This window comes from Lynx canadensis, chromosome F1 (assembly GCF_007474595.2).
Source record: "Lynx canadensis isolate LIC74 chromosome F1, mLynCan4.pri.v2, whole genome shotgun sequence".
Classification (NCBI taxonomy): Eukaryota; Metazoa; Chordata; class Mammalia; order Carnivora; family Felidae; genus Lynx; species Lynx canadensis.
The window spans coordinates 24,133,071-24,151,889 of record NC_044319.2 but is presented as its reverse complement, the minus strand read 5'-3'; the positions used below and the strand labels follow the sequence as shown (position 1 = coordinate 24,151,889).

General features: G+C 43.6%; 1 protein-coding gene across 3 annotated transcripts in view; it reads left to right on the top strand.

Annotated features, from left to right (window-relative positions):
• The window catches only part of RGL1 (ral guanine nucleotide dissociation stimulator like 1), a 258,267-nt gene extending 240,003 nt beyond the window's left edge, over positions 1-18,264 (top strand). For all 3 annotated transcript variants that reach the window (XM_030303435.2, XM_030303437.2, XM_030303436.1), the window contains 4 exons: positions 6,055-6,241; positions 10,037-10,291; positions 14,509-14,623; positions 17,843-18,264. In XM_030303435.2, the coding sequence (XP_030159295.1) occupies positions 6,055-6,241; positions 10,037-10,291; positions 14,509-14,623; positions 17,843-18,030 (745 nt within the window). In that variant the 3' untranslated portion in view covers positions 18,031-18,264. The remainder of the gene's footprint in view (positions 1-6,054; positions 6,242-10,036; positions 10,292-14,508; positions 14,624-17,842) is intronic.
• Positions 18,265-18,819: the final 555 nt, after the last annotated feature.

The window sequence follows — 18,819 nt, the reverse complement described above, 5'->3', positions numbered from 1 at the left end:
TACTGGCTTCTGGCTCCAGCCTTGCCTCAACAGTCCATTCTCCACCAAATAGTCTGGTATTCGCATAAAACACACACCAGATTATACCGCTTCCTTGCTTAAAAACCTCTGATGCTTTTATTGTAAGATAGCACCCAGACTCCTTATCGTGGCTTAGGAGGACTCTCGTGATCTTCCCCCAACCTTCTTGACCACCTTCCTCTCATCCGACCTGCCCCCTTGTTCGCTGAGACCCAGCCACGCCCAGCTTCTAGCCATCTGCCAACCACACCAGGCTCGTTCTTGCTTCAGGGCCTTTGCACCAGATGTTCCCGTGGCCTGGCGTGCTCGTTCTCTGTGGCTGGTCCCTTCAGATATGGGCAACAGCGTTCGCTCCTGAGAGAGAGCCCTCTCTGATGCCGCTGCCTTCCCCCATCACTCTCGGTCACACTGGCTGCTTCCTGTGGCGGAACGTAAGCCGCTGGAGAGCGGGACCCTTGTCCATCACACTCGTGGCTATTTGCCCAGCTCAGTGCCACGCATGCAGGAGGCACTCCATAGCCAAGTTCATAACTCCTGTCTCCCTTTGAGGAAAATCAGGCGTCCTTACAGTGGCCCTCATGACCCTTCAGGGACTGCCGTGTCATCCCAGCCCTGCCTGTCCCTTAACTATCTGTCCTCATCTTTTTCTGCTCACTCTCCTCTGCTTTCCAGCCACCCACACCTCCCTGAACACGCTAGGCGTGCCGTTTCTTCTGCTCAGAACACTGCTCCCCAAATAGCCAAATGACTCACTCACTCACTCCCTTCAGATGCTTGCTGAAACATCACCTTCTCAGCCTTCTGCCAACCACCTTACTTAATACCATGCCCCATCTGCCTTACCTCCCATGGCACACTCTGTCACCTTCACCTGCTTTGAATTTCTCCACTGCCTTTACCTCCATGTGACATACTGTTTGCTGTATGTGTCTGTTGATTATCTCCAATGCAGAGTCCACGAAGGCAGGCACATATGTCTGGTTTCTGCTCCTTGCTGTCTCCCCGGAACTTAGAATGGTGCCTGGCACATAGTAGATAATTAATTAATATTTATTGAATGAATAAACTGAGCCATGGGCCAACACTGTTTTAAGGACAGTACACGTATTTTTCATCCAACCCACAAAATAACCTAAGTGGTAGGTCCTATTGTTATGCCAACTTTATAGACCAGGAAAGTAAGGCACAGACGGGGTAAATAGTGTGTTAGTTATTGGAAGATCTGGATTCAAACTCAAGATTTGGCCATAGAGCCAAGATACCTTTTTACTATGCTGCCCATGGGAAAAATACTTCGTGAAGGAAGAGAGGAAGGAAAGATGGGGCAGGAGGTAAAAAGTGGAGGAGGAAGAAGATGAGGGAAGGAGGACAAGGCAGAGGGAAAGGGTGCGGAGGGTGGGAGGAAAGAATGAGAAACTGTTAGCTTAATTAGCCCCCGTGCTTTGATGGTAACCATTTTTACAGAAGAGCCATAGAGGATCTAGTCTGTGTCACCAAGTTGATCTCTCAGACGTTAGACTCCGAGAGACGTCAGGCTAACGAATCAAACGAAAGCCAAAGAGGTCAGTGCCAGGAAACAAGGGTTGTCATTTGATTAATAAATTTGCTCTTGCCTTTGAAGACCTATACCTGTGTCTGATCCCCTGGGTGTCACAGTCCGCATTGCCAGGGACGAGCAAGAACAACGACTAGGGCATATTGGACAGTTTTTTGGGGCGTTTTTTTTTTTGGTGGCAGGGTGGCCTGGGAGCCATGCTGACCTGACAGATCCCAACTTTCCACCTCTTATCTGTTGTGTGAACTTCTGTGTCATCATTTGTGAGACCAGAATAATAATGTTCATCTCAGTGGGTTGGTGCATGACTGGTGGGGTTGTAACGCTTCTCAAACACTGCCTCGCTCTCAAAGGGTACCTGGAGAGCCACCGTTATTTTTTCATGAAACAACTTTCTGTTACTGTCTTTTTTAGTCTTTTTTTTTTTTTTTTTTTTTTTTTTTGGTCAGGATTCTGACTGTTTCTGTGGGTTTTTGCTACTTCCCAGCACTGTCTATCCACCTACCTCGGTGATCCCCAGTGAGACATGGAGGCAAGGATGGCACATGAACTTGGGTATTGTCATGTTTCCAATTAACATGTGCAGGTGCTTACTGGTGTGGGTGGCATGATCTCCCACTAATGAAGCTGCTCAGGCTTCCACCTGATATCAGGTGACATCTGAAGATTACACTGGGACATGTGATTTTATTGAAAGCATTTTGAAGGTAGTCTTGATATCTTGCCAAACCTCTGTCCAGATGCCTCCCCTGGCCCTCCTGAACACTAGATTTCTGAGCTCGTGGGTTGTCCCCTGTAGAGTTTCCATAGCGTCTTGCTATCTTTTCATGGCTGCAATCCTGGAGGAGAATGAACTCTCTTGTGAGGTAACCCGAGGACCTGACCAAGCCTTGTCCGTTGGTAAGATGGACACCTACACAGGGAATCAGACTCCTCAGGAGGTGAGGCCAGGGGTGCCAGGCATCTTGATGGTCTTCTGCATGAGAAATAATTGCTAATTTCTGGACCTGCTATGGCAGTCAGAGGTCTGCACAGGTACATCTAGTCCTTTTTTTATTTTCTGTTTTGGAAGTTCATTCATTTATGTTGAGACACACAGAGAGATAATGAACAGAGGAGAGGCATAGAGAGAGGGGGACAGAGGATCTGAAGCAGGCTCCATGTAGACAGCAGAGAGCCCGATGCAGGGCTTGAACTCACGAACCATGAGATCATGACCTGAGCTGATGTCAGACACTTAACTGACTGAGCCACCCAGGCACCCCAGGTGGCCCTAAGTGCTAATGCCTTTACCCCCTTGCTTTTCCTTCCCTGTCCTCAGGCAGTAGCCACTGTAGATGCATTTTGATATAACTGTTTCCCACTACTTCTCTCCAACCCAGCTATCCATATTTATTGTGCCGGGTGCTCTAGCACCCCTGGGTCCTCTCTTTGCACCAAGTCTGACACATGCACAAACTCTGCAGAGATATTTTCATGAAAATCTAAAGTTTCATGTAAGAGGACTGTGAGGGTGCAGTGCCGTGCATGAAGTGTGGTAGACACGGAGTACATTCTCTCCTTGGTGAAATCTTGCCAAGATGCTTGAGTTAAAACCTTCGGTATCTGAGTTTGAACATTTGTCATGAATAAAACAGGCCACATGGTCACCCTTCGTATTTCTTGTACATATAAGGGTGATTCTATGCCATCGATTTCCAAAATATTTTATGATCTTAGCATTTTTTTAAATGTGGAAAATGTACTCTTTGCTCTCCCCACATTTAATGATCCATTTTCCAAAGAGGTTGGAAAGAATTTTGAAGCCATAAGGGAAGGTGTGCTTGATCTGAAGGTCAGAGATGCCTAGTATTGAGCTAGAGTTACCCTTTGTAAAGCAGAAATGACCTCATGGAATTGTGCAAATGGAAGAACCTTTAGTCTTTGAACAGTGTCGTTCAAAGCTAGATTCTCAGATGACGGGCTGCGGACCACTAGTCTACAGGCTTCAAAGGTCTACCTCGTAATCACTGGGGTGTACGACAGTGGCATTGCTTTTTCCCCTGAAAATTGTGGTCAGAGTTTAGTGCTTTCCCCTGGAGCCCCAGTAAGGCTTGGAGGTCCAAGAAAGGAAGTGACATGGAAAATGGGGCAAGAGGTGGTGGGTCAGAGATGAGACTGAACAAAGACATGCTTCAGGTCTTGGAATTTGAGCTTATAATTCCTGAAATATTTAATGAAAAATCAGGCTCAGTGGTTCTACTCTTGTTATTTTGTCCAGTCAGTGCTTGTTGGGCTTGGCTGCATTTGCTAGTTTCTTTACATGCCTTTCCTTCTTGAGTCTTACCCTTCCCTCCTTTTACTCTTTTTCATGTTGTCTGTTAATGTGAACCCTCTCCGTCTTTGTCTGAGAAAGTCTTTATTTTGTGCTCACTCTCAGAATTCTGTTAGCTGGGTATGGAATTCAAGGGCGACCGTTATTTTCACTCACACTTTGAAGACAGTATTCCAGGTCTTCTCACTTCTGCCGTTTGCTTTTGAGATGTCTGCTATCTATTTACCATTCCTTTGTATTATGCCCATCCCCTCCCCCCTCCCGCCATTGCTTTTAAGAACTTCTTTTGTCTTTGATATACCATTAGACAGTTTAAGTGAGGATTGAGTCTTATTTATTCTATTCAAGACGTAGTTCCTGGATCTAAAGATTCATGCAGTTCGTTAGTTCTGGAATCTTCTCCCCCACCATCTCTTCAGATAAGGTCACTCTTCCATTCTCTTCATTGTCTTCTCTTGGAATTCTTCTTACACACGTCAACATTTCTTATTCCAGTCTCCATCTTTTAACCTTTCTTATTTTCCATGTCTTTATATTTTGATGCTGATTTCTTAAAATTTTCTTCAGATCTGTCATCTTGTTTTCAGTGCTTCTCTTAAACAGTTTTTTAATCCTTCCACCGAGTTTTTATTTTAAATCACTGAATTTTTTAGTCTAGAAGCGAATTTTTTTTTCAAATTGTCTTCCTGTTCATTTGTCAGGATGTCCTGTTCTTCTCTCCTGTTTTCAACCTTTTTTCTTATGTCTGTAATATTATAAACATATTTATTTTATAGCCTGGTCTGTGGTAGACACTCAAACATTTGTCAAATGAATGAATAAATTATTAGTTTCTTTCTGTCAGTTCTTGTATCTGAAGTTCTCAAGAGTCTAATGTTTGTTGACTCCCTTTGGGTGGGATATTTCCTTGTATGTTTTTGTAATGTTGTATTATGAGCTCATCTTTATCAGAAAATCCTCTACATCCTGGGTTGAAGGTGTATTCCTCCAGAAATGTTTTTTAATTCTGATTTGCACAGAAGTATAGGTAGCAAAGTATAGCATAGGTAGCAAAGTTGAGTGAGGTGCTGGCCAAGATAACACATGATTTTAGGGGAGACATTTTTCTTTCACCCAAGCTCAGGCCAAGACAGATAAGCTTCCTTGTTGTCTTCCTGTGCCAGTAGGAAGACATTTTTCTAGCCCGTCTTTTTACTAAGGGTATAGCTCTTTGCAGGTCTTGCCCGTCTTTTTACTAAGGGTATAGCTCTTTGAAGGTCTTGGCTCTATAAGGGATTTCAATTTCAACTCCCCACCTTATATAAACAGAGGCCCTCATCTTTGGGTCTGTATGTGTGTTAAAACCCGTGTCCCTAGCTCCCCCAGATTGGTACCTCCCACTCCCCACCCAGAGCAGCTGCAGAGTTAGCTCACATACTTCTGGTTTTCAGTTCCCTTTTCATTTATGGCCTGTAGGGATTTTCCTTACTGTATTGCAAGCTCAACTTTAAAAAGAGTTTTTATTCATTCATCAGTTGATGGACATTTAGGCTCTTTCCATAATTTGGCTATTGTTGAAAGTGCTGCTATAAACATTGTGGTACAAGTGCCCCTATACATCAGCACTCTTGTATCCCTTGGGTAAATTCCTAGCAGTGCTGGGTCATAGGGTAGACCTATTTTTAATTTTTTGAGGAACTTCCTCACTGTTTTCCAGAGCAGCTGCACCAGTTTGCATTCCCACCAACAGTGCACGAGGGTTCCTGTTTCTCCACATCCTCGCCAGCATCTACAGTCTCCTGATTTGTTCATTTTAGCCACTCTGACTGGTGTGAGGTGGTATTTCGGTGTGGTTTTGATTTGTATTTCCCCGATGAGGAGTGACGTCGGGCATCTTTTCATGTGTCTGTTGGCCATCTGGATGTCTTCTTTGGAAAAGTGAAAGACCTCAGATTAATATGGCCTCTCATTCAGCTAAGCAATCTGTGTGTTCTTTGAGGTTGGAAATGACCTATTCAGATGAGATGTTTACTGTGATCTATTAGACACTTTATAGGAAATGTTTTCCAGTCATGCCAGGGCATGCAAGATTGGCAAAACAATCAAGGGGTTAATTAGCACAGACTATTGCTAAATCATGGATTCCATATTTGTAAACAACTGCCTGGCCTTATGTGTTCTGCAGACTGTTTCTGGGGTCGGACATGATTACCAGTAGCACTCCCACCAAAGAGCAGCCCAAGTCCACTGCCAGTGGGAGCTCTGGTGAAAGCATGGACTCTGTCAGCGTGTCGTCCTGCGAGTCAAACCACTCAGAGGCCGAGGAGGGCTCTATCACCCCCATGGACACACCGGATGAGCCTCAAAAAAAGGTATTCCCTCATTCCTTTCCCATAAGTCCTAATGTAGACACCTAACGTAGTTTAGTGGTTGCCACATGAGAATGTCTGTTTTCAAGTGTATCACTGTACAGTAGTTTGAAATTCATGTTTATAGGAGCTGTCAAAGTAGAGTTCAATCTAGGGACCCATTTCTCATAGAAACTGGTCCAAAAATAGTGAGCATATTGGTGTATTCATCTGGCCTTTGAAACATTGTCTTGGATCCAAAGGTGACTGAAGGACTGTGGCCTGTAACATGAGGTATACTTTATTTAGGACTCAGAGGATTTTCTTAGAAGGAGCGCAAAGTCAAGAGACAGAGATGTATCAGCCTTGTCTCTTGGTGTCATACTTTGTCTTTGCCATGCTTTTACCGCAATAATGTTACATAGCAAACCACTCCAAAACTCAGTACTTAAAACAACAGCCATTTATTCTCTGTCATGTATCTGCTGGTTGGCTGATGTGCATTGGGCTTGGCCCTAGGTCATGGGTTTGGTCCAGGTCTGCTCCTCTCATTCTTCTTGGCATAATGAGGCTGTCCGGGGCATATTGTTAGTAAGCTAAGACAAATGAGCAAGAGAGCAAGTCCAGCCCCATAGGTATGTATCAAGCCTTTACTTTGGTCATAATACCAACATTTTATTGCCCAAAGCAAATCATGTGGCCAAATCTCACGTAAATAAGTGAGGCAGGGGACTCCTTCTAATGGGAGGAACTGTGGAGTCACAGGGCAAACAAAGGACATGGATTCAGAGGGGCGTAAGGAATTGGTAACAAGTATACAATCTACCATTGTATACTTTGAGAGGTGATAAAAGAATTCCCATAGAGTTTCCATTTTCCATGGCTTCATAAAGAAATAAAAATAGCAACAACAACAACAAGAACAAGATTTGTCTTACTCTTCTGTACACATCTGCTTTAATCTGTTGGTGAAGAAGCTTGAATTAGAAACATCAACTGTGATGTGGCTAGCATTTGCACCATTTGGGGGAGATTTTTGGCCAGCCAGACTTGCTGTGTAAGCAACTGTTAGCCCCTTAGCTTTAGCATAAGCAAGTGAGGTAGAGTGTTGGTAAGAATTCCCCCATTTTGTTTTTTTCTGCCATTCTATAAGGGGATCAGTGTGCAGTTTCACATTGTGTTGTCAACAACAACAGCAGTAGAGGAACCCTCAAGTGACCTTGTCACAATGTGGCCGATCTAGGACGGACATCATACTCAGGACTCATTAGGCTGAGATGTCTCAGGTGCTGCCCCAGCTGGATCTTACCTTTCTATGTTGAAATCCAGAGGCACATCCTCCGGATATTGAAGGAAAAGCTCTGCAAACACCTTGGAGTCTGTTCTCCATTTTCCCATGCATATTTTTGAAACCGGAGATGTAATCATTCTCCATGGCTTGAGATGCAGCTTTGAAGTTGTCAAAATCTGGAGTGAAGTATCATTCTTCACCTTTAGACAGGTTCTAATTCTTTGTGGCCCCATGTTCTGATGGTGGACATCATACAAGTGACAATAGAGGTATATCACACGCTGTCCAGGAAGGGGGTGGAATCACCTTTATGCCTGTTGGTGCACTGGACATGTGCAAAGGTCCAGATCATCCCTCTTAAAACTACACAGTAGCCAGCCCAAGTGTGTATCATTTGCACACCCCTTGCCTCCTCTCTTATCACACGGGTGCTTTAATTTCTTGCACAAGTCAGGAATTTTTATTCTTCAGGTGAACCGTCCTCAGAGGCACGAATTTCTGTCGGTTTAAAGCTGAATCATTGACTCGGATGCACGCACACGCTGGGCTGTAGTTTCCTTGAATGTCACCTGGAAAGGCCTTGGTGCCCCCGCTCCCTGCATAGCGGGTCCTGGATGACCTCCACAGCCTCTCCCTACTCTGGATCCTGAGCCTCAGGTGTCCCGCGTGCCTTCCACAGTGGCTCTCTATGAAATTGCTCTGTTCAGTGAAGTGTACTTAGCATTCGTGTCACTTCATCCCCCAATCATGGTTTCTAAACATTTATTTTCACACTTGCTCCTCATAGCAAATTCTCAGTAAGACCTTAGGGGGAGTCATCAGGTGGTCCGTTTAGAGCTTCTGCAACTCAGGCGTCTTCAAAGCTTTATCTTAATCCTAAGTGTCATTAAAATTATGGAAAATCTAACAGAAAGAAAGGGGATTCATACAGAGGAAAAGGGAGGTGAAAAAATTGAACTAGTAACTGGACAGTGGACCCTCTTGGCTACTGTGTGTGGTGCACCTTCAAGCAAAGTGATGCTGTTGAAATTATGCACCATCAGTTCGCCCTCACACTGAGTCACAAAGTTGATTCACTTGGGAAAATAGACAAAAAAATGTTACTAAACCATATCATAGAGCACAGTTAGACTTCTACATATCTGAGTTGTCAAATCAGCTTGCTGGCTCTAATGAAACTAATCATATAGTAGAATTTAATGTAAAGTTATGCTATAGGAAGACGAAGTCCTTAGGAAATAAAATAGGATAAACCCCATTTTACTTGGAAGCTAGATAATCAGAATGCTAAGTTTCTGTATGCTTTTTCCTTGGAAAAGTAGACAGGTATAAAAGACATAAGTAGGTTACTTATTTTTTAAATGACTTCTGAAATATTTGTTATATAATATATATATAACAATTTAGCTTAACTCATTCTGAGAAATTATTTGTAATTTTCCACAATAAGAATTGATATTTAAAGTGATTCAATTTAGGTGTTTTTTTTTTGTTTGTTTTTTAACACAACCTAATGAATTTGGGCATCCTGTTTCTTTGGTAATTAGTCTTGCATAGTTTATGGTAACTGTAGTTAATTGGAAAAGCACCTCATTCCTTAAAAGTAGAAAGTAGAAAAGTAGAAAGTAATGGAGCTTCTCATAGGCTGTGTTCCCTTGAGAAAGTCGCTCTATTTCTCTGAATCTTTTTTCCCTTATCTTTATACTGCTCTGCATTTTGTTCACAAGATAGTTGGGAGAGCCACGTGAGATAAGATATATGCAAACTCATCACATCACAGTGCTAAACATCACCAAGGTAGTGGTATACTATGTTCATTTACCACGTTTTCATCAGCTTTAGACTGGGCCTTGGCTATGTGCTTGCCGTGTGAACCTGGTCTTGGGAGTCAGGTAACTGGGGAGTATGTCATGATGGTGCTGCCAGCACTTTTCTCTCTGGATTAAGGTTCCTCACAGCAGAAAGCGATTGGGGCCCGGTGATCTCCAGGGGCCTAATGTTCCATGCAGAGCTGTAGAATCTGTGGTCCTTATCTTAGAAACTTCGACAAGTATAGACCTTTCTCTCCTGCTACAAAATCTGTGATAGAAAATAGATCGTGGTGGGCGTGTTAAGCAGCATTCCCACTCAGGGCAATGGGACTGGATAAGCTGTTGGTAAGTAAGGCTTTCCTCCAGCCCTTGTTAAGCTTCTGACTTCCTCCTGGAGGCCACGTTGCCTCTAGTTTCTGGTATTTGCTGCCATCTGCTGGTCACTTCCTTAAAAGCAGCTGCAAATGGGAATTTTGAGAACTGCCTTGCATCCGTCCTCACCTGGATGTAGAGGGCAAGTACTGAGTCACTGATAGGCATCTGCCAACAGGATACTTACCCCAGTGACAAGATGTGTGTGTGTGTGTTGTGAGATGTTGTGGAAGAAGTAATTGAAGTTTATTCATCTCAGCATCTACCTCTGCTTTGAAAATTGTGAAGTGCACCATTGGCCAAGGTTCTAATCTGTGTTCTTCTGGGGTGTGTTTACTCTTCCAGCTCTCTGAGTCTTCCTCATCATGTTCTTCTATCCATTCCATGGACACAACTTCCTCAGGGATGTCGTCCTTAATAAACCCCCTCTCCTCCCCTCCATCCTGCAACAACAACCCCAAAATCCACAAGCGCTCCGTCTCTGTGACATCCATTACCTCGACAGTGCTGCCTCCCATTTACAACCAACAGAACGAAGACACCTGCATAATCCGCATCAGTATAGAGGACAACAATGGCAACATGTACAAGAGCATCATGGTAAGGCCCTCGGACCGACACCCCTAAGTGTGTACAATATTAGCATCATGTAGGCATCTGCCCAAAATGAGTATGTACCATGGTATTACTCCCTGCGTATGCACCAGTAATATATTTATATAAAAATCTACATATCAGTAGTGGCCATAAAATACAATTTTTACATCTTAAAAATTGCTAAAACTTATCCCAGTCAGTGTCACTTTTTTCAAAACTGTCAATTTGGACAACTGAATGACTGTATCCCAGGGAAGATGCCACTCCTGCATGCCTTCTAGGAAGTCTTCCCGTGGAACCACATGCCTGGATTTATAATGAATTCCCATGCATTCTCAGCCGTGTGCTCCGGGTGGCAAATCTTTCTCCTTTAGTCATGTGGAATCAAACTTAGTAAAGTGAATGATCAAGCTGGAAATACAGTTTGAGTCCACAAGGAACTCTGTTTGTAAATTAAATGAGATGGACCTTTTTGAGCCTCTTGTAAAAATCGTGTTTCTGACACACTCTCAAAACTGTCTTGAATTAATGGCAGGCTTTTGGAATACATACAGGTGTCTCCTGGTAATGACCTTGGGTGTGTATTTCCCGGAAGTGACTTCGTTTATAGGCCACTTCATGCACTGAAGAGCAGGCTGTCATTTGCAGTGGGTCCCATCTCCCATCTTTATCACCTGCCTTCTTGGGGGGCACACGGAGTGCTCATGAGCTCAGCTCTGAACATGACCTGTATGCTGTCTTCTAACATTCCAAAGAAAAACTTTCCTAAAGCAGTCATAGAATCAACAAAAGATTTCTTGAACGTTGGATGTGTGCTTGTCACGGGGCCAGGCTTTGTGGATGGGGAGACGAGTGAGGTGTTTCTGTCTTTGAGGACCTTATGATCAAAAGGGAGATCATAAAGCAGTGTTCAACATCTACCATATTCTCTAATAGAGGTCAGACCAGGTTGTAAAGGGCCTCCAGCCCTCATGAGGGAGTTTGTGTCCTACAGGCAGTAGCATCTCATTGAAGGCTTTTAAGTAGCAATCAGATTTGTTCACTGGAAAAGTAGCTGACATTGTGGAGACAGTGCTCTGGTGGGGGGTAGTGGGAGGTGAGGAAGTGAGTTAGGAAGCTGCTGTCATATTCCATGTAGAAGATGATGAGGGCTTGAGCGACAGTCATGTGGCTGGAGACCATGTGGATTTTTGAAAGATTTTTATGAGGTAGAATTGTAGAATCCATTAGTTTAGTCATCAGCTTTGGGTTACCATTGGAGGGGATGAGGAAGAGGGAAAACTAAAGGCTCTCCAGGCAGCTTGGTGGTTGGTGGTCCTACCAAGTGAGATGCAAGCTACTGGAGGAGGAGGAGGGTTTGGGGAATGCTTACACTGGAGGGGTCAGTAGGACATCCAGCTGACATTGTCTAGAAGATGGGCAGAAACCTGGGCTGGTGCCAGGCTGGTTCTGGGAGTTGTCCAGCCCACGGGGTGGACAGGGTCACACAGGGAGTGAGGGCAGGAGGAGACAGAACTCAAGTGGGAGAGAGAATGGTGAAAGAATCACCGAGAAGCCATGCCATCAGTGTTATTATCGTATTTTCAGTGTGGCTTCTTCACATGGCTTCTCTTACACATGCTGACAGAGAAGTCCCCCCTCGAAACTCTGCAGTGACTCTGAAGTAAAAGCTAAGAAGTGGCACACATGCAACCACGTGGATGGATCTCTAAAATGCCACATTGCGTTAAAGAAACCAGACACAAAAGATTACATGCTGCAGGAGTCTTTTCTTTCAAAAATAGTCCAAACGAACCTGTGGTACTGGAAGCTAACCTCAGGGAAGAGGCACAGGGAATTCTTTGCATTCTCTATTTAAGGTACATGAAGGTGACACGCTAGTGTCATTCAATACTGTGCCATTCAGTACACAAGCCACATGTGGCGATTGAGCATTTAAAATGGGAATAGTCCAAATGGAGATGTACTGTGAGTGTAAAATATATACCAGATTTTGAAGATTTAGTACAAAAGAAAGAAAGAATTTCTCATTAGTAATTTTTGTATGGATTATATACTGAAATCATACTTTGGATGTGAGGGATTAAATAAAGTATGTTATTAAAATTAATTTCCCTTTTGAAAAACTTGTTTTAATATGTCTGCTAGATTATGTAGATCTACTGGACAGGGCTGGTTCAGTATGTCAACCAAAGGCTGCATGACTGAGCTGTTGATACTGATTGTGACCCTTCACTCCACTCAGTACATTGGATGGGACAGAGTAATAAACACTCATGGAAAGCTCTTGGCCGTATCCCATCCTCATCTGGACACACTTGGGGAAGTTTAAGGTCAAGAAAATAAGGATAGCCTGGCTCTCTCCTTAGGTAGGTTTAAAGTTGACAACTTAACCCAACGTTAATCACCTTAGCCCCACATCCGCCACTCTCCCACCCCCCCCACCCCCCCAGTTAAAGTGGGATCCTTTCTCTTTAACTTCATGCTTCTGGTCCAGTTCAATCCAACTGTGGGAGTATTTTTTTTAGGCTATCAAAACACATATTTCCACTTTTAGAATTTTGTGTGCATCTATTTCTCCCTTGTAAAGGAGTATGCCGGATGTTTTGGTAATAGACAAATGAACAGGGTCTTTGTCGCTTACAAGGACCCCATTGTAATGCGTGTTGTTTATTGAATCACAAGTACCAGCTGCTGTTTCAGGACCAGAGGGAGACATCTAGGCCCTGCCATCTCCAAGTTCTCAGAGACAGTTTCCTGGAGGAAATCAGTTGTCTTCTTCTTCTTTTATTTTTTTAAATTGATTGGTTGATTGATTGACTAGCTGTCTCTCCTCTTACCTCCTGGTGAGAACAGCTTTTATTTTTAAGTAACAATAATTTGTGTGGTGTGTGTGTGTGTGTGTGTGTGTGTGTGTGTGTGCATTCTTTCTGATGTAAAGAAATCACTCAAGGGATGTTACAAAAGTCAGAGACCTCTTTTCCTCTTGCGCCAAGCACCCTGCCAATAGTTGGCTGAAGTGCAGAGATAAAGGGGAGAAAGTCAGAATTGGGGGTGAGGAGAAGCTTTACTTGGGCTTAAAAAATGGTAGATTTATTATTTTTGAACACCTAGGAGCTGATTTTTATTGAAGTCTAATTTACGTGCAATTACATACACAGATCTTAAGTGTTCAGTTCTTTGGGTTTTAATAGTTACCTGTATCTGTATAACCATCACCCCAAATCTAAATAAAGAACATTTTTCATCCCCCCCACCAAAATTCCCTTGTGTCCCTTCCAATCAGTTCCCCTCCTTAACCCTAGTGAAGGTTAAGGTTCGTTATTTGTTATAAAATTTGTTAATTTTCTAAAGCCATAGATTAGTTTTGCCTGTTTTTCAAAGAATTGTCTCCTGTACCACGTAATCTTTTGTGTCTAGTTTTTTATTTTTGCTTTTTGTTTGTTTGGGGTTTTTTTGCGCAACATGATGCTTTGGAGATTCATCCACATTGTTGCATGTGTCAGTTCTTAGTTTATAACTGCTAAGTTGTGTTCTAGCAGAAATATACTATAATCTCTCTGTCCATTCCCCTGTTCTCTCCTGTCAAGGGCGGTTCAGGTTGATTCCAGCTGGGGGCTATTATGGGTGTGAATCTGCTATGAACACTTGTGTAGAAGTCCTTTTGTAGACATAGGTTTTCATTTCTCCTGGTCAATACCTAGATTGCTGAGATCATGGAGTGATCTGGGAGATCATGTGAGATCATGTGAAATTGCTGGGTCATGGAGTCTCTTGTGCGTTTTGAAATGATCCTTGTGCAGAACTGCAGTCATTTGTAACCTCCAGGTTGTGACCTGGTTCCATAGCAGTAGCTCAACAGGTAAGGATGATTTTAGCCCAGAACCAAAAATGCTATGCGTTTTGCACAGTACCCTCCTATTCCACCCTGCCCCCCACTGGAACCTCAACCAGTGTGGACGAGATAGGCAAGGAACATGTTCTGTTTTACTACGGGAAGACACTTGACTGAGGGAGTAGGTGATGGCGAGAGTAAGTGGCCCATCATCATTTGGCTACTAAGGGTGGAGCCAGAACTAGAACCCAGGGCTTCTGGCTCCTGGTCCTGTTCTCATTCCACTGGGCCATTACTCCCAGGAAGACACAGGCAGCAAGAATAAGAGGGTCAAGAGGGCTCTCATGAAGCCGAATACTTGGAAACCCATCCATTGTCTTTTCAGTTGACGAGCCAGGATAAAACCCCCGCCGTGATCCAGAGGGCGATGCTGAAGCACAACCTGGACTCGGACCCAGCGGAGGAGTACGAGCTGGTACAGGTCATCTCGGAGGACAAAGGTGGGCACACGTCGCTTCTCGTGGCAGGTTACCCGTGTAGAAGTCAGAGAATGAATTCGGTGGGGTTTTTTAATGGAATCAAATAGGGGTTTTTAATTGTGTGGGGAACCCTGATGTCACCTCACTTGTAGAATGAAGCATCTCAAGCTGCCCCCGCAACAACCCTGTTTTGCCTACAGTTTTGCTGTGCATTCTCATGCCCATTCTCTATAAACTTTTTTTTTAAGTTTACTTATTTATTTTGAGAGAGAGAAGGGGGGAGGGGCAGAGAGGAGGAGAGAGAAAATTCTCATGAGACTCCATGCTGTTAGTGTGGAGCCTGACACGAGGCTTGAACTCACGAACCATGAGATTATGACCTGAGCTGAAATGTTAACAACTGAGCCACCCAGGTGCTGCTGCATGCTCTATAAACTTTTTATCAAGCATTCTTCTTGGAAGAGGTCTCTCCTTGTGTCAGAAGGTGAGGGGCGGTGGGGCCTATTGGCCCCTTTGAGATGGTCACGCACCTCCTTTACCCAATAATGTGTGTTTAAGTTGTATATGAACTTATAATGTAGCGGTCCTTGGAATAATTTCTCATTTCAGTTAATCATGCATGGGAGGCTTATAGGTTTATCTTTCAGTTTATCTTTTAATCTTTTTTTATTAAAAAATTTTTGATGCTTTTTTAGAGAGAGAGAGAGAGAGAGAGAGAGCACAAGTGGGGGATGGGCAGAGAAAGAGGGAGACACAGAATCTGAAGCAGGCGCCAGGCTCTGAGCGGTCAGCACAGAGCCAGATGTGGAGCTCAAACTCATGAACCGCATGGTTGTGACCTGAGCGGGTGTTGGAACTGAGCCACCCAGGTGCCCCTCTTTCAGTTTATCTTTATTCATGATTGATGTTCAGGTAGCAAAAGCTTCTAACTCCAGAATCTGAAGGCTCTTTATCTCACACTTACTGAGGCAAAGAACTGGTGATCTGTGAAATACTTCAGTATGTCTAGGAACCCATTGTTGGCAGAAATTCCTTTTAGGAAAACTGGGGGCAAATACTTACCCTGAATGTATCTATTTGCCAGTTTGAATTGGGGTTGTATTTGTTGAGAGGAGACAACAAGCTGGTAGGTAAGTTGTCTGTACTCTGTCACATCGTAGAAACTCAGTCATAAGAAGTCTCTTTTCCAAGTGTGGTTATTGACTGAAATTAACCCTATCTACTGGCAGACCCAACACTAACCAATTCACACATTTTTTTTAATGTTTATTTATTTTTGAGAGAGAGAGAGAGAGAGAGAGAGAGAGAGAGAGAGAGAATGAATGGGGGAGGGGCAGAGAGAGAGGGAGACAGAATCCCAAGACAGCTCCAGGCTCCGAGCTGTCAGCACAGATCCTGATGCGCGGCTCGATTTCAGAAACCATGGCAACGTGACCTGAACCAAAGTCGGATGCTCAACCGACTGAGCCACCAAGGTGCCCCCAATTCACATTTGTTCCCCAAGTATAGCGAAAAGAAGAATTTTAAAAGTTGGGAATATGAGAAGGGAGCAGCTGTTCACGCTCCATTTGACCAGCAAATCCTCCAGGCTGTATCTTGGGCCCCGAGAAGAGTGGCTGAAATTAGAGTAGTACTTTTTCCTAGAGATGAAGTATATAGCCTCTGAGAAAATTCTTTTTCAATTACCTCTTGGGAGTTTTCTCAGTCATTCAGCGGACCCCTAAGTTGTGGGGCAAACCCTTGTCAATTATATCTTTTATTGTGGTTACAGTTAAAATTCTAAGCCTACAAGGTGATCTCTTGAGTTTTACCGTGTTGCCCACGAACCAAGGCTAAGGTGAGACCAGTTGGTTTGAAGAACCAGGAATCCTGGGCCCAGTTTTGTCCACCACTTGGGTGGTCTTCGGGGGGCTGCTTGACCTCCTCGGGCCTTGGTCCTTAATTAGTGAAAAGGAGGCAGTACCCTGCTAATTCTTCATACGTCACAGGACAGTTATGAGGGTAACAAGAAATATGTGCCCCGAAGTACTTTGGAGGTATGCTAAGTGATCCGTAGTTGCGAGGTGAATTATTACTGACCCGGGAATATGGGGACATTTGTGCAAAATGTACTAGAGTCACTTAGAACCTGATTGCATCGGTCTCTCTATAAAATTTCAGTGTTTGAAGTTAACATAAGCTTGACTGCATCCATTCTGCAATCAGATGCCTCTGGTGATGGCCTCCCCAACACTATTGCCCATTTTACCTCTTTTATTCCCGTTTGTTTTTTTAGATACCCATTACCCCTGAGTGCTAAATAGTATATATCTTCTTCTAAAAATATAAATGAATTTGGGTCACCTGGGTGGCTCAGTCGGTGAAGCATCTGACTTCCGGTCAGGTATGATCTCGCGGTTTGTGAGTTTGAGCCCCGCATCGGGCTCTGTGCTGACAGCTCAGAGCCTGGAGCCTGCTTCGGATCCTGTGTCTCCCTCTCTCTCTGCCCCTCTCTGGCTCACACTCTGTCTTTGTCTCTCTGTCTCTCAAAAATAAACAAACATTAAAAAAATTTGTTTAAATAAAAAAATAAAAATAAATAAAAATATAAATGAATTAAAGTAACTTTGCTTGATAATTTCATATGATACTTGGAATAGTCCCTGTTCAGAAATGGCAGCTGTCTGTTTGGGAATCATTGAAGTGGACAACAGTTTAAATATTTACAGATGTACTCTATCTTATATAGATGCTGTTTAGTATTCGGCTGGTTTGATTTGGGATTACTTCAAAAAATATTTCAATATTCCAAGTAGAAGGTTCTGGAAAATGCTGTAGATTTTTTTTTTCTCCCCCGTGTCATTGGATTCTCTCAGTCTCAGAAAAGTTGCATGCTGGAGTAGAAAATGGACGATGGGAGGAAGGATACCTGGGTTCTAGCCCAGTTCTGCTGTTGACTAGCTGTGATCCTGGGAGTGTCTTTCCCTTTGTTTTAATGTCTCTTCGCCTTTGTTTTCTACTGCACTTTTTTCTAGCTAAAATATTCTGCATTTGAGCATTTAGTTCAATTTAAAATTGGGATTGAGGAGTGGTTGGAACTGATTTTGGGGGTGGTTGTCATTGTTTGGTTCAGTTCACATTCCAAGGACAAAGGACCAATGGTCCTTGCTTTGTGGCCAGACAAAATTTCCCCCCTGCCACTGTCAGTGCTTGGGCTGACCTACACGAGCTGACTGCCTTCTCTCTCCTTCTCTCCTTTAGAACTGGTGATCCCAGACTCAGCCAATGTCTTTTATGCCATGAACAGCCAAGTGAACTTTGACTTCATTTTACGCAAAAAGAACTCCATGGAAGAACAAGTGAAATTGCGTAGCCGGACCAGCTTGACATTGCCCAGGACAGCTAAACGGGGCTGCTGGAGCAATAGGCACAGCAAAATCACCCTCTGAAGGGAGGGACCAATGGCCCTTGCTCGCCAAAGGCGGAGCGGGGCTGAGAACAGGCCGTGGTGATTGCAACGACCATCCAGTGTTAGAGGATCATTGGTGAAGTCCACAGCTATTTATTGAGTACCTCTGGTGTGGAAGGCACTACGACAGGCATCGTGGGGGAAATCGGAGATGAGTTTGACATGAAAAGGATGAATGTTTCACTGATTCTCTTTGACCTATTTGAGACTGAAATGCAAAATTATCCACTTTTATAAATAAATATATATGTACACATATTTGGTATGTATGTGTGTGTATATATATATATACGTATATATATACATATATATATACACACACACATATATATATATATACATATATATATACGTATATATATATATGGGACTTAGGGATATTCTGGACTATGGAAAAATGAATTTGCACAATGGCCTGGGAAGTTGAGGTCACTTTTTACAGGGAAATAGAAAGAACTGAAAACCTAGTGTCATACCTTCCATGTAAATGGAATCAATCCTAGGAATACAGAGTGTCCTTTGTGCCAGTATTATAAGAAGTCCAAACTGTTTCTATAAGGGAGAGAATGACTTTCTCCATCAAGTGCCACCAGAAGAGATCTGCAGAGGCCGGAACTGCCACGGCTGAATGAAAGGCCACTTTGGAAAGGGTTTGGATGAGCCAGTGGCTTTTGACCTCTGCCCGCATCTGCCGCTTTCTGCGACCCCAGGGAGGGCGAGAGGAGCATCGGAGGCCCATCGGACCCACTGGTCCAGTCCCCGTGACACC